The 16217-nt window shown below is 37.1% G+C and overlaps 1 protein-coding gene across 2 annotated transcripts in view; it reads right to left on the reverse strand.

The window, feature by feature from the left end:
* Positions 1-16217, reverse strand: part of Wdr49 (WD repeat domain 49) — a 214088-nt gene that overhangs the window by 69554 nt on the left and 128317 nt on the right. For both annotated transcript variants that reach the window (XM_039103711.2, XM_039103712.2), the window contains exons 9-10: positions 11801-11965; positions 987-1102 (exon numbers count right to left, since the gene is read on the reverse strand). In XM_039103711.2, coding sequence (XP_038959639.1) covers positions 987-1102; positions 11801-11965 — 281 coding nt within the window. The remainder of the gene's footprint in view (positions 1-986; positions 1103-11800; positions 11966-16217) is intronic.

A 16217-nucleotide genomic window follows, 5' to 3' on the forward strand; every position in this document is an offset into this window, starting at 1 on the left:
TTTCCAGTCTCGTCCTTTAAGCTAAAGATGATTGAATTGCTCCTTAATATCAAGTGGAATGATCTGAACTCTACTTTTTTATCTTCAAACTGTCCTTGAAAGACTGTTTGTCCACATATAATCACTTCAAGATTTAAAAAAAAATGTTTTTCCTATGATTAAAAAAAAATCACCCAATATATACTGCTGATTTTCTAGGTATTGAAACATCTAAACTCTAGCTTCAGATTACAAATGTTAAAATTATATAACAAGCAATAACAGGAAAGTTACCTATTACAGTAATGTTTTCTGAATTATCAAAATTGTAAGTGATAAATGATCAAAATACAGCACCCTTAATTTTTCTGGTGTTTATGCCCAAAAGTAGACCCTGGCTACTTTGTTTTCTCTATAAAAGTAAAAGGAAACAATTTTGCCTAATTTTGAAAAGTGACATTCTAAAAATGTCATTGAAGAAGTGTTCCTGTGGAAGAAACAGTGTGCCATGTAAGGTGTATTTCCATAGTAACTGAAGATGCTGGCACAGGTGTCAGGAAACCAGGTTGCTCCTGTACCAAGGAATAGAGTTCCTGCTGTGATGAACATAACCATATGGTTTACAAGCCTTAAGAATTGGTTTGTGGAAGGGAAAAAGAGAAGATATCCTGTACAATCAGGGGAGGCAACCTACAATACTAAGAGTTTGCTCAATTTACTCTATAGGAGAAACTTGGAATCTCAGGAGATAACATTACATAATTATTGAAAATTTTTAAAATAAAAGACCACATTTTCAAACCTAGGAGAAAGCTCCAAGTGCTTCTTCTTGTCACCTAAGCTGGGCAACCATATAGTTTATTCATGAGGCAATGATTCAGTTCCAACTCATTTGCCTAAGCTACCAACAAGTTAATGATTTGAACCAATGAGACTTCCTTTCATATTTTGACTTTAATAAATAACACTTATTTTCTCTTCTGACATCTTATATGAACATATCATACCTCTCCCAGCCCACAACCAGGATGGTCTTCTTAAGAACCAGGATCTGTGAAATTTCCACAACTCCATCTTGCCCAACATTAAGAGTATGGTGACAATATCCGTTAAAGTCCCATACCTTTAAGAGAAAAATAAAAAATCAACGCTGAGATGGAAACATAAAAATATATTTAGTTTGAAACAAACAGTGAAGTAGGAAGAGGTTGTTAAATGTGCCAGTTACATTCTATAGTAGCTTATCTTAATTGTCAATTTGGGGGGATTTAAAGTCACTTAGGAGACAAATCTCTGCTTGTTTACTCTGAAGGTGTTTTTAGAAAGAATTAACTCATGAAAAGACCCAATCTGAAAGAGAGCAGCTCATTCCATGGGCTGAGATCCCAGACTGAATCAAAAGGAGAATAGAATATGGACATTACATTGGCAATTATCAGCCTCTGTTTCCTGACTGCAATTCCAATTTGACCATCTTCCTCAGCCCTCCCCACCGTGATGGACTATACATAAAACCAAGACACACAGCAAGTCTTTCCTTAGTTGCTTCTGTTCGGTATTTTATCACAGTCACATGAAAAGTAGCTAATATTAAAAAAAATTGTTCCAAGAGATAGGTTTCATACTGTGATGACACTAATATTGAGAATGCCCTAAGAACTCAATCTATTATTGCCAGAGGTTGGCTGGACAAGAATGCTGAGAAAACTGTGGTCTAAAAGCTCAAAACCTATTAGAGGGAAACAAAAACTTTATGGGTAACTGCGGTAGAAGACATTCAAGTTATACTCTGACAAAGAATCTGAAACTTATTGTTGTTCTAAGTACTCAGTGGAGCCGAGGTTTAAAAGCAATGACTAGCTTCCTTCTAGTCATTAGTCACATAGTATGGGCATGTGTGTCTCCATAGGTATGTGCTTCTCCTGCTTTTCCTTTGGTTTTGGTTTGTTTATTTTGTTGGTGGTATTATTGGTTTGCTTAATTCTAGTTTGTTACTTTGCATAGTTGTTTATTTTCTAAAAATAGAAAGAAAGTAATTATGGAGTTGAATGGGTGGGAAAGTAGTAGCATAGGAAATAGAAGAGAGAGGGAAAACCATGATCAGACTATATTATATGAAAAAAATCTATTTTCAATAAAAAATACTAGCATAATATGTTTGGCAAAAGATAACATTCAGTCTATGACATGGATACTGCTCTTATTCTTCTCTTGTTTACCCATGAGAGAGCAGCAAGTAGATCAAAGCAGTATGAAAGTGGTCAAAGAAGAAAGGAGTTTGACAGAATTTAACAGTGCGGAGCAGGCAGTAGTAATGACAGCAGCTGCAATTGTTAGGAGATTAATGCCATTAAAGAGACAAATAATCTTCTCCATAAAAATCATAGAAAGAGGCATGATTGTACACTCCTGTAGTTCTAGCACTTGGGTGGGCAGAGGTGCCAATTCAAAACCAGCCTGGTCTACAAAGAATGTTCCAGAATAGCCAAGGCTACACAGAGTAACACTGTCTAACAAAACAAAACAAACAAAACAAAACAAAAGAATAAAAGAAAGAAAGAGAAAAAACGGAGAGGGACGTCAGGACAAGACCTCAACCATCAAAGTCTATAACTTGTTAAAATGCAAATTCAGAAGCCATACCAGTCAGAAAAACAGGTGAGAGACCCATTTGATGACAAAAAATGCCAACCCTTAGGCTCTACTTCTCACTCTACTTTCCACGAAGTTATCATACTCCTAACTCCAACTCTACCAGAGAATATGTTAAATCTAAAAAAAAAAAGAAAGAAAGAAAGAAAAAGGAAGAAAAAGGAAAAGGAAAACCAAAGAATAGTGGGAATAGAAGGAGAAGGACCCCAGCTCAAAGAGCCAGAAAATATTTTTGACCAAATTATAGGAAAAAAATGTTTCTAATCTAAAGAAGAACATGCCTTTAAAGGTACAAGAAGTGTACAGAACACCAAAAAGCTGGAATCAAGAAAGAAAGACCCTGTGCCACATAATCAAGACAGTACACATCCTGAACAAAGAAAAAGTATTAAAAACTGCAAGGGAAAATGCCAAATAATACATACATATAAACTTATACTGATTAAAATTATATGTGCCTTCTCAATAGAGACTCTAAGAGCCAATAGGGTCTAGACAGAAGTCTTGCATACTCTAAGAGACTACATATGCCATCCCAGATTACTACAACCAGCAAAACTTTCAGTCACTGTAGTTTGAGAAACAAGATGTTTCTTGACAAAGTCAAATTTAAGCATGTGTCCACAAATCCAGGCCCACAGAAAGTAACTAGACCGAAAGTCCCCAAGAAAATGGAAAGTCATAAAAAAAAAAGACAAAGAAGGAGACAGATGGTTTTAGTGCAGAATTCATAATTCTACCAGACCTTAAAACAACAGCTAATTTCAAACCTCCTCAAAATATTCCAGAAAATAGAAACTGAAGGAACATTGCTAAACTCATTTTATGAGATCACAGTCACCCTAATACACAACTACATAAAGATTAAACAGAAAGAGAATTACAGACCAATTTCCCTCATAAACATAAATGCAAAATTACTCAAAAAAATACTTGGCAACCAAATCTAAGAAAACATCAAAAAGATCATCCAGCATGATCAAGTAGGCTTCATCCCAGAAATGCTAGAATAGGTAAACACATGAAAATCTATGTATTATACTATATAAACAAACTTAAATAGACAAAACACCATGATAAAAAAGCCTTTGATTGAATTCAACAACCCTTCCTGACAACACTCTTGGAGAGATCAGGGACACAAGGGAAATACCTAAGTATAATAAAGGAAATTACAGCAAACTTATTGTCAATATCAAATTTAGATGTGATTATGAAGAGAAATGCAAAGAAACTCAAAGCAATTCTACAAAAATAAGAATAAGTCAAGGCTGTCCACCCTCACCTATATCTATTCCATATATTTCTTGAAGGGCTAGCTATAGCAATAAGACAACTAAAAGAGAAGAAGGGGATACAAATAAGAAAGGAAGAAGTCAAAGTATTGCTATCTGCAGATTATAATGATAATAAACATAAGCAGCCCCAAATCTTACTGGGGAACTCTTATAACTGATAAACACCTTCAGCAAAGTAACAGGATATAATATTAACTCAAAAATCAGTAACCTCCTATATATAAATGACAATTAGGCTGAGAAAGAAATCAGAAAACAACACCTTTCACAATAGCTGTAAATAATATCCAATATACTGAGATAATTCTAACCCAGCAAGTGAAGACTTGTATAATAACAACTTCAAGTCTTTGAAGATAAAAATTGAAGAAGATGAAAGGATTACCGTTGCTCATGTATCAGTAGGAATAATTGTAAAACTAGCCATTTACCAAAAGATTCAATATGTTCTCATCAAAATTCCAACACAATTCTTTACAGATCGTGAAAGAACAAATACTTAACTTTCTATGGAGAAACAAAAACCCAGGATAGCTAAAGCAATCCTGTATAATAAAAGATCTTCTGGCTGTATGACCATCCCTGATTTAAAGCTGTCCTATATAGCAGCAGTAATAAAAACCACATGGTCTTGCGTTAAAACAGACTCTCAAATGTAATCAAATGGAAAACCCAGAAGTAAATCCATGCACCTGTGGATACTTGATTATTGACAAGAAAATAAAATTATACAGTGAAATAAAAAAGAAAGCATCTTCATCAAATGAGGCTAGCCTAACTAGATGTCTGCGTGTAGAAGAATACATATAGATCCATGTCTATCACCCTGCAAAAATCCAAGTCCAAGTAGATCAAAGATTTGAACATAAAACCAGAAACATTAAGCCTGAGAGAAGAAAAAGTGAGGAATAGCCCTGAAAGCATTGGTACAAGAGACAACTTCTTGAGTAGAACACCAATTGCACCAACACTAAGATTAACAATTAATAGATGGGACTTCATGAAACTGAAAATATTCTGAAAGGCAGAGGACACTGTCTAAAAGACAAAATGGCAGCCCTTAGAATGGGAAAAGATTTTCACCAACCCACATTTGACACTGGGTTGAAATCCAGAATATGAAAAGAACTCAAGAAACTAGACATTGACAAGCCAAATAATCCAATTTAAAAATGGAATACTGATTGCAACAGAGAATTCTTGGCAGAGGAATCTCTAATGGCTGAGAATCACTGAAAGAGAATTTTAACATCTTTAAGCCATGAGGGAAATGCAAATCAAAATGATTTTGCTATTCTATATGACCCACAGAGTTATGAAGGCAGGAGAGCTGTCTCTGCTTCTCACCTGCGTCAGCAATCAGGAGAGTGCTCCTGGGCAATACAGTAGAGGTGGTCCTTGTGATGTAAGTGCAGATGAGCTAGCCTGAGAGCAGGATAGAAGAGATGGCCCCACTCTTTGCCATCTGCAGCATTGAGTGGGATAGCTGGAACAGTGATAGAAAGCTTGACCTGGTGGTGTGAGTGAGTGCAGGAGAGCCAGTGGTCTTACCCAGTGGTCTTACCACCCAGACCCAGGTACAGGGTTTTGATACGACTCCAAGAGCTTACCCTATATATTAACTGCTGGTGTTAAAGAGTTTGTCCTGCAGATCCAAAGTTGTGGGATCCCCATGACACAGGGTAACAAATGTATGTCTGAGAGAAGTCCCAGTGAGGATCCAGCATTAATAGTGTGGTCCAGGCCAGAGGCTTTGAAGCCAACCAATGGCTCATTGTAATGAATATTTGCAAGTAAAATGTGTGAACAAAAATGTATACTGTAGGACACACTGAAACACTACAGTTTCCAATACAATAATTTTTTGATTTTGGTTTTCTTTTTTCTATTTTTGTTTTTGTTTTCTTTTGCCAGGGAGGTATCAAAGGCAGAGAGCAGATACAAAGGAGTTTTAAAGTTACTAGAGCCAACTAGTATTTTCTGAAGATAACTGTATGCACAGAGTGTAACTTACCAAAAGAGAGTGATTTGCAATGACTGCTGCAAAACGAGAGGGACAGAGTTTATCCATGGTGGTTGGGACTCTGATGATTCCATATGAATACCTGATAGACTTGTTGAATTTTGTGTTTGACATGTTGGGGGAATTTCATTCCTGCTTGGGACCAAACATTGTTACATTGTTTGCCCTATTTTCATTCTTTCCTTTTAGGATGGGGATATTTATTTTGTCATTATATACTGGAAGTGCTATGTGTGTGTGTGTGTGTGTGTGTGTGTGTGTGTGTGTGTGTGTGTGTGTGTGTGTGTACAGGGCTCACAATTAATAGATTGTCTTGAGTCACAGCTAAAAGTTGAGTTGCTGACTAACTTCATAAGAGACTTTGGAAATTGAGTTTTTGAATAATACCAGAATTTCTAAGATTTTGGAAATGCTTACAGGTAAATTGAATCCATTTTTTTTAATTATGAATTGTTCATGAGCCATTGAGGATATGGTGGTTTGAATATACTTGGCCAGGGAGTGGCATTATTGGGAGGTGTTGCCTTGTTGGAGTAGGTGTGGCCTTGTTGAAGGAAGTATGTCATTGTCCGGGTGAGCTTTGAGACCTTCCTTCTAGCTACCCGGAAGCTAGTCTTCAGCTGGATGCAGATGGATCAAGATGTAGAACTTGCTCAGCTTCTTCTCCAATACCTTACCTACCTAGACACTGTGATGCTTCCTTTCTTGATGATAATGGACTGAACCTCTAAACCTATAAGCCAGACCAATTTAAATATTGTCCTTTATAAGACTTGCCTTGTTCATGGTGTGTTGTTACAGCAATAAACCCAAACTAAGACAGAAGACAATAGTGGAATAATTTTTGGTGCTGGGAGGAAGCTAGATATAGTGCTCATTTAGCATGTAGAGCATCTTACGTTTGATCACTAGCACTACGCACACACATGCGTGTACATACACATGTGCGCGCACGCACACACACACACACACACACACACAAACACAAACACACAGTGGGTATTAAGTTGAAGGATTAGCCTGTGATGATTAATCTTATTAAGCTGATACAATTTCAAGTCACCTAAAAAATAAATTTCTGGTTGGTACTTATTGTATCTACCTCAGCAGAAAGACAGAGCATCAATGAGGGATGGGGTTGCTATCCCATGGCCAAAGCTCTGATCCATAATTCTTCCTATCTGAAAGAAATGCAGGGATGGAAATGGAGAAGAACCTGAGGAAAAGAAGGTCCAGCAACAGGCCAAAAGTGGGTTCCAGCTCAAGGGGAGGCCCCAAGACCTGACACCATTACTGAAGCTATGGGGAATTCACATAAAGGGACCTACCATGACTGCTCTCCAAAAGACCCAACAAGCAGCTGAGTCAGATGCAGATACATACACCCAACCAATAAACAGAAGCTGCTGACCCCTCTCATAGAGTTAGGGAAAAGCTGAAGGAAGCTAAGGAAGAGGGCAACCCTGTAGGAGGACTAGCAGTCTCAATTAATCTGGATCTCTCAGACACTAGATCACCAATCAGGCAGCATACACCAGCTGAGATGAGACCTCCAACACGTAGAGGACTTTCAGGTCTGGGTTCAGTCAGAGAAGATGCACCTAATCCTCAAGAGACTGGAGGCCCCAGGAAGTTTAGAGGTCTGGTGTGGTGGGTGAGGTGGGGACATGCTTGTGGAGAAGGATGTATTTCCTCATGTGGTGATGGCCCCCATAAAATTATTTTTGTTGGTACTACATAATTGTAATTTTGCTACTATCATGAATCATAATGTAAATACCTGTGCTTTCTGATGGTCTCAGGCAAACCCATGAAAGGGTCATTTGACCACTTTAAAGGGGTCATAACCCCCAGGTTAAGAACCTGTGAACTAAACTCTAAGCTATAAGGGAAACATAATCTGCATTAAAAAATAATTCTAGTAGGTTATGTTATAATTAGACAAATCTTTCAGCATTCACATTAATACATAGGGGATAATTGCAAGAAAGAAAAACAAGGCATTAGAGAATTGAGAATGAGGGTCTTCTAACCTCTGTGGGAAAGAATTGAAATTTGACTTGCTCAACTAGGACTAGAGATGCAATTAGTGATGCCCAAGCAATGAAGAATTGATAATAAAACCAGAGAAACAGGATTATAGAATTTCAAAAAAGGTCAACAATGGATGGACCTGGAAGATATGGTCTTTCCCAGCACAAGGCAAGCATTGGAGCCCCGTGCCCCTGTCCACATGCCTTCCTGAAGACTTTTCCAACTGACAATTTATCTGTATCATCTGCTATATTTTTAAATAAATGGGTAAATATAATGAAATGTTTTGCATTCTATGAGTCACTCTTGAAAACTGGTGTAACACAATGAGGGGAGGTCATAAGAACGTTTATTAAAAACACATGATGGATTAGGGGGCACGGGTCACAATCTGTCTTACAACTGTCATCGCAACTATAAAGCACTCAACTATGACTGAGCTCTCAGTCCAGAAACTCTAAGTTATTTGCTATGTAAATAGTTTAGGAACTGTATGTATTAAGGACAGCCAATTGGTACTTGCTGGAAAATCTACCATGATTTTTTCTGGGAGGGGAAATGTCTATATGACCATACATCTATATTATTTTTAGTGACCTCCAGTATCTGTTGTATTGAATATTTTAGAACCCATTGAAATCCTGACTATTTGTTTGTCTTCCTTTACAATAAAGAAGCCTTACTTCCTAAAGATAGCTGAGGGAATAAACATCAGATTCAGGTCCTGAAGCACAATCACTATGTGCTGAACTTGCTCAACTAGGACTAGAGATGCAATTAGTGATGCCCAAGCAATGAAGAACTGATAATAAAACCAGAGAAACAGGATGGCTGAGGGAATAAACATCAGATTCAGGTCCTGAAGCACAATCACTATGTGCTGGGTACGCCGTGTTTTGCTGACTGAACTTCATGGGGACATAGTTGACATGTCTGTTCTTAAAGAGTAAAAATGGAGTGGTTCTACTCTCTGTACTCCAGCTGTGGGATGTTGACGGGGTCAACAGATATACTTTTATAGAGTCAATTACTAAGTCACTGGCAATTAGAACAAAGCCCTAAAATGAAACAATTTTGACAAATACCATGCAGAAGTCAGATTGGCACTATGTATCAAAATTAAAATTAATACACTCTTTAACTTCAAAGTTCAACATCTGAAAACTTATGTCACACATACACTCTGTCTTGTAAAACAGCACCTTTCAGCCATACCCTGTAGCATTGTTTATAAACCCTAAAGTATCATCTGATTTAACCACCAGGAAATAAATCATGCTGAAAACACTGTTCAGTAGTTAAAGAACATGCTTATAATGTGGAAGGTCCTTGTTCCATCTTCAGCAACACCTTCTATGGATACAAAAGAGATGACTTGTCTGCATATTTCTACATTCGCCTAAAACTCTCACAGCTATAGAACCTCTCTTTGATGAAGGTGCTTTAACTCTTTGAATTGCAGTGCCCTCAATTGTAATATATGGACTTGATCTTGAAGGGAGAGAGAGAGAGAGAGAGAGAGAGACAGAGACAGAGACAGAGACAGAGACAGAGACAGAGACAGAGACAGAGAGACAGAGAGAGAGAGAGACAGAGAGAGAGACAGAGAGAGAGACAGAGAGAGAGGGGGGGGGAGAGAGACTTTTAAAAAAGTGTCTGGTTCAAATTAACAATTTTGTAGAACTAGATAAACATCATTATGTATTTATGTTGATTATTTATATAAACTAATGTCCAGGACCGAGCAAGGCACTGCAGATCAGCATGTACAGGAATCTGTTGTATAGCAAAAATAGCTCTTCTAGGCAGAAAAATGGATGTGAAACCAACAACACTCTTATCCTCAGGGGAACAGCTGCATACAGAGACTCTGTGTAGACACTACTTCAAAGATTAATTTGCTTTCAGATCCTTGAAAACCATTATAAATGGAACATCATGTTAATTCTTTGATCACATAGCTTCTCATTTGAGATTGTAAATTATAAATGTGGTTGCAAACTGTCATTCATTTTTATTTCTTCACAAAAAATTGCTCAAAGATGTTCGACTTTTATTAATGTGTCTAGTAGAGAGGCTGCCAGAATTCAGATTGTATTGTGTGATTGTTATAAAAATACACAATATTTTAAAATATATATTAAAATTCAGGAATTATGCTACTAACTATATTTTAAGGTTTATTTTAGTATGAGTTTATATAAATGTGTATCATTGTCTATATATGTACATATGTGTGCATATACCCTTGGAGGCCAGAGGAAGATTCCCTGGAGAGAGTCCCAGGCCATTATAAACTGTACAATGCAGGTACTGGGAATTGAAATCAGGTTTTCTGAAAGCAGAAACAATTCTTACTGCTGAGCCACCTCTGAAGCCACTACACAACCTCTACAATGTGCAGGCTTCTACAGAGAATCCAGGTTGACTAATCTCTAGATCCATGCCACATGCTTTCCTCTGTACATGATTCTCACTCTGTCTGATCAACTAAAAAAATTCCCGAAAGGAAATACTGAAAAGATCCGTCCAGGATCTTTTGTTCTATGATTATTCTTTGTTCTATGAATTATTTTTCAAGGATTATTTGGTGATATCTACAAGGTTTGCCTTACCCTAGACTCTGTAATGAATTCCTTCTACATAAGGGATTTATTTCTACATAAGCTTTATATCTGCCTTGGTTTCATACTACAGGACTAGATAATGAGTCACTGGCTGATTCCTTTTGCCTGTCTAACAATCCAGTTTCAGCTTCCATTCTTTCATTTCATCTCATCTTTTAGGACCAGGGGGATTAGAGACTTTCACATTGTACCTGATATCTTGGGTACAGTTGGCTTCCCTATACCACAATCTCTAGTATATATATATACATGTATATATATATGTATATATATATATATATATATCATTGGTGTAGCCTTGCACAGACATTTTCTATTAATTGATATCCATGAGGAAGCTGCCTCAGCTCCCTTCATGCTGATGATAATCAGCCAGGTCTTTCCCTGAACTTTTGCAGCTAACTTTGGGTAGAGTCTGTACATATCCACAAAGCTTTCTGGGAAGTTTATTCAAGAAACTACTTTATGTTGTTTCACAGTATCACGAGCCATCTCCAATCACAGCTCTCTTCCTGGCACAGCACTGAGAAGTGTCACTGATAGGAATACTTTCTGGTGTGTAGATCTGGCTTTACATGAACATGGGATTATGATGCTGAGAAAAATATATTCTTCCTCACAGAAGAAATAAATTGTAGTTATACATAAGAAAACTAAAAACAAAAACACTGTTAGTTGAGGATGGAAAAATGTGATTACGGTTTTAGTATCCCATCTTACCACCTCACTGCTTTCATATAATAAAAATGCAGGTTATTAAATATGTTTACTTTTAAGTATTCATTTTTTAAAAAATGTATATTACTGCTGTTTACAAGCCTTTATTATATTGTCACATTCCTCATTTCATAAATTTAGGGGGAAAAAAGGAAAACTAGAGATATTGGCTGAAGCATGTGAAAATTATTCTGGCCTCTTATTCTCCAAAGTGGCCATGCACTGGAAAAGCCTTTTCAGAGTAAGTATGCCTAGCTGTGTCTTTTTACAACTATTTTGTTCTGAAACATTTCATTTATTCATCAATCTAACAGTTTCTTTATTGTCTGGTTTATTTAGCTCTCACCTGGTCTTGTCTTTCTTCTTGCAAGGCCAAAAAGGCAAAAGCAAGTCAAGTTTTAGCTATGTCTCCCCACACACTGTTGTAGCCTTCTTATATCTGGGTAGAAAAAGCTTCATTTTGGACATACCTTTACAGTCCCATCGGTGCTGCCAGTCAAAAGCCTTGTCTTATTTGCATCCAGGGTCATGGTGCTGATCTCTGCATTGCCATGACAACCAGCAAACTGTTTGATTTTCTGCCCAGTTTCTATCATCCAAAAGGACACAGTAGACCCCACATCAGAGCTGATTACCTGGGAGAAAATAACATAGTGGAGAAATTAAATATAGTTTCAGGATCTATGACTTTCATTTCAATAAAAACACCTACACTATGCACTTTCACTGCTGAAAATTAAGGACATTTTGGTAAGGTATTTTCCTTCTATTTGTTAAGCTGATAACATTTCAATTTCTAGGGCTGAGCTGAAGTCGTGATCTTCTTTATCAGAGAAGGTTGGCATCTGTTTCCTTTACCCATCATTCAGCTAAGTGTCTATAGGCCATCTTGGCTTAATACCTCACTGCATAAACATATAAATCATTCTCACTTAGTTTAGAAAGACAAGCCTCATGGTTATGGTACTGTGGCATTATTTACTAAACAAAATGAAACTTTTTATTTGCGATCTACTCCCATATAGCATTAAAGAGAGAAGCATTTTTCTAGTCATTATCGAAATAGTTAATTTCAACAAGTTACTGGAACTGTTGTGGTTTTATGCCATTACAACTTCTCTTTCTCTTTGCTCAGATTTGTGTGTGTGTGTGTGTTACAATTATTTGTGTGTCACTAAAAACAAAGAGCACAGGTTAAATAAAAATGCACATATACACTTCAAGAGGAAAGCAATAAACCAATGCTAGGAGGTACAAGACTAAATATGATAAAAATGATAATATGAGGGTTTGATAGAACCAAGCCAACAGCTTCTGTCCTCTTAATAAAGAACACACCATGTGAGGCACCTTTTTGCTAAAACCACTCTGCCAGTGAATCTGTAGAGATCCAATTTATGAATGAAAAATGGTAAGCATATAAATATGTAGACAGTAATTTATCTATGGTAATAACTAGATTTTGAGAAAATGAGTATTTCCTCTTTTGGTTATGGGGTAAGCTTCATCCTTCAAATGTAAACTTACTGAGAACAGTTTATATTGTTATAATCACATGTGTTGGGGGAATCTAATGTACCTTAGAAAAGATGGAATTGGTGGCAATCATAAACTCATCCATGCATTGTACAGATACTTGCTGAGCCACTAGACTGTGGTAGGAGGATGTTAGTGACTGATTTCTGCTATCAAGGACTCTAAATCTATGTATTTAACACTGCAAGGAAGGTCTACAGAGATGACTCAGTCTACAAAGAACTTGCCACAGTAGCACAAAGACCTTAGTTCTAGTCTCAGCACTCATTAATAAAAGACTTGGACATGGCAGCACGTTGCACCAATTATCCTACTGATTATTTCTAATCTTATAAAGCACTTTTGGACCACAATTTTACTAATAATTTTTGTTAGTTCTTGTTTTCCAGATTTAATAATTAGTTTTGCCACTCATGAAGACACTGGCATAGTGTGGTCTACTTTTACTCCATTATAGAACTCCATGAAATTTAAAATATTGCTTAGAAGAGAAGAGGACTTCTTATTGAGAAGCAGTAAGGAATTCAATGAAGACCAATCTTACAGTATGTGAACAACAAAAAGGGTAGATGTCTTAGGGTTTCTATTGTTATGGTAAAACACTATGACCAAAAGTAGTGTGGGGAAGAAAGGGTTCTTTTTGCCTTACAGCTTATAAGTATGTCACAGTGAGATGCCAGGGCAGTAGTTGAAGGCAGGAATCCAGAGGACTGAGGCTGGATTGCTGTTTACTTGTTCTTCATGGTTTTCTCAGCCTCGTTTCTTCTAACCCTCAGAACCATCAGCCTAGGAGTAACAGTGTCGACAGTGGATGGCCCTTGTCTTATTAACTGTTCCGTGCTATAATTACTACCATGACCAAAGCACCTCATAAAAAAATACGGGCTTCCGAATAGTTTTAGGGGGTTAGTGAATGATCATGACATGGAGCAGACAAGCATGGTGATAAAGCAGTAACTCAGAGCTTCATCCTGAATGGCAGCAGCAGCAGAGACAGACAGACAGACAGACAGACAGACAGACAGACAGACAGAGACAGGCACTTGAGACACTCTGGGCCGTGGGCTTCTGGGCTTCTTTACCTTGAAAATCTACTCCACCCCATCCCAGTGACACACCACCTCCAACAAGGCCATATTTCCTAATCATTCCTAAATAGTTCCACTAATGGAGACTGATCATTTAAACACATGAGCCTATGGAGGCCATTCTCATTCAAACTGCCACAACCTCACATATCAATCATTAATTAATGAAATAACCTACAAGCTTGCCTATAGTCTGGTCTTATGGAGACTTTTTTTTCAATTTATGTTCCCTCATCTCACGTGATTCTAGCTTGTGTTGAGTTGATATTAGCTAGAACATAGTCATTGAAAGCATGATTTAACAGCAGCTGTGATTGTTTGGATAGGATATTCATAAGACTGGTTCTATCTATAGTCAATTATGAATTGAGGAAGGGTTTATAGAAGGTCCAACCTCTCCCTAACAAACTTTGGCATTAAGTTTTGTATCCAACTGTGTGATACAGTGGAAAATTCCAAACTTGTTATAACACAGACAATTCTCGTTGAAATAAGAGTCACAAAACAAATAGATGTGACACATGTAACATACAGGCAGAAGAGAGTATGCCAGGAGGATAATACAGACTAAAGTGGGTGGGGTTAAGAGTAGTCAGAGTATATTAATTACATACATATATTCAATTGTCAAAAAATTCATGAATTAAAAAATGAGAGGAAGGTCATTAATATTTAAGAAGAAAAAACTGTTACAAAGGCTTTTGTTTTAAAGGTACCTCTAACAGAAGAAAGAAAACAAAGCAGGGCTGCAAGACGACCACGTAGTGCTTACTAGAATCATCCATGTAAGAGTGTCTTGCCTATTGTTGGGCACCAGTGGAAGGAGAAGCCCTTGGTTCTGCCAAGGTTGTACCCCCAGTGTGGGGGATTATTGGGGGTTAAGGGGAGGGTGGTTGGGAAGGGGAACATCCTTATAGAAGGGCAGGGGGAGGGGTTAGTGGGCTGATGGACAGGAAACTGGAAAAGGGAGTAACATTTGAAATGTAAATGTACCCAATTTAATAAAAATGGAAAAAATATTAAAAGTGCCATTATAATATTAGAAGAAGAAGAAGAAGAAGAAGAAGAACAACAACAACAACAACAACAACAACAACAACAACAACAACTGTTGCCAAATAACCCGGCAGTGCCTCCTCAAGAGGCTTTCCCAGCTAATTAACTAGGCCAAGAAAAGCTGAGAGCAACTCAGAGGACACACCTTCAGTGACAAGACAAACAGTTTATCAATGTGCTGTGCCCCATGACCAATGTGAGGGTTATGGAAAATGTGGCAACAGTGAAGGGTTTCTGAATGTGCATTAAACAAAAATTGACTCAAAAAAAAAAAAGGAGTTTCTTGGCTAATCACGTCATTCCCAAGGTAGAAAAGAAAGGGGACTTTGAAAGAAGTGACAAGACATTGGTAAAGTTACCTCAGAAGAACCAGAAAAAGAGTTTGGATCACCATGCTTTTAAGCCTTGTCCTCTGAAATTATAATTCTGATTAAATGATTCTTTAAATGACATAAAAACATTATTATTAAAGTAAGATGAAACTTCAAAGCTGAATGACTTGTATTTTTGACATAATGTGGCAATACTTCATCATCCCGAATACATGACTATTTCCACTTGATTTTGTTGTATAATGACCCAGATTCTCCAGCAAATGCTCAAGTTTGACTGTTTCCCCAGTTAATTGTCAGAAAGTGGGCATGGAGTTCAGGCATATTAATTAACCTGTGTAGGCTCACTTTACCCATCTGTGATGCAGAGATAATTAAAACAGCTATGCCAAACATTGTTAAAAGACTTAAAGAAGCTAATAGTTGTTGATTTATAACTCTAACATATGGTTTTGCTGCAAAGAGGCTATAAAAGTTAGCCATGTTACTCTTTTAAGCTGTATTTGTTTGGCCTGTTATGTGACTAATTCTCCTTCACATTCAAATGAATTTAAGAAAAGTAATATATAACTTTCTGCTACCACAATAATGAGTGAGGATGATTATAATTTTAGAAACTAGATTTCAATGTACACTGAAATTTCAGATTATGTCATGGCTATTATTACCTTACATAATTATTATTTGTTTTATTCTTTTGTCATTTTATACATATATGAAATGCTTTGATCTTATTCATCCTCTGTCTTACATCTCTCAGCCCCTTTCTACTCCTAATGAACTCCTTCTTCAAGCAAGTCTTCATCCCATCATGTCTTGCACTTCTCTTGTGTGTGTGTGTGTCTATCTGTCTCACACACACACACACACACACA

This window comes from Rattus norvegicus, chromosome 2, assembly GCF_036323735.1.
Source record: "Rattus norvegicus strain BN/NHsdMcwi chromosome 2, GRCr8, whole genome shotgun sequence".
Lineage (NCBI taxonomy): Eukaryota > Metazoa > Chordata > Mammalia > Rodentia > Muridae > Rattus > Rattus norvegicus.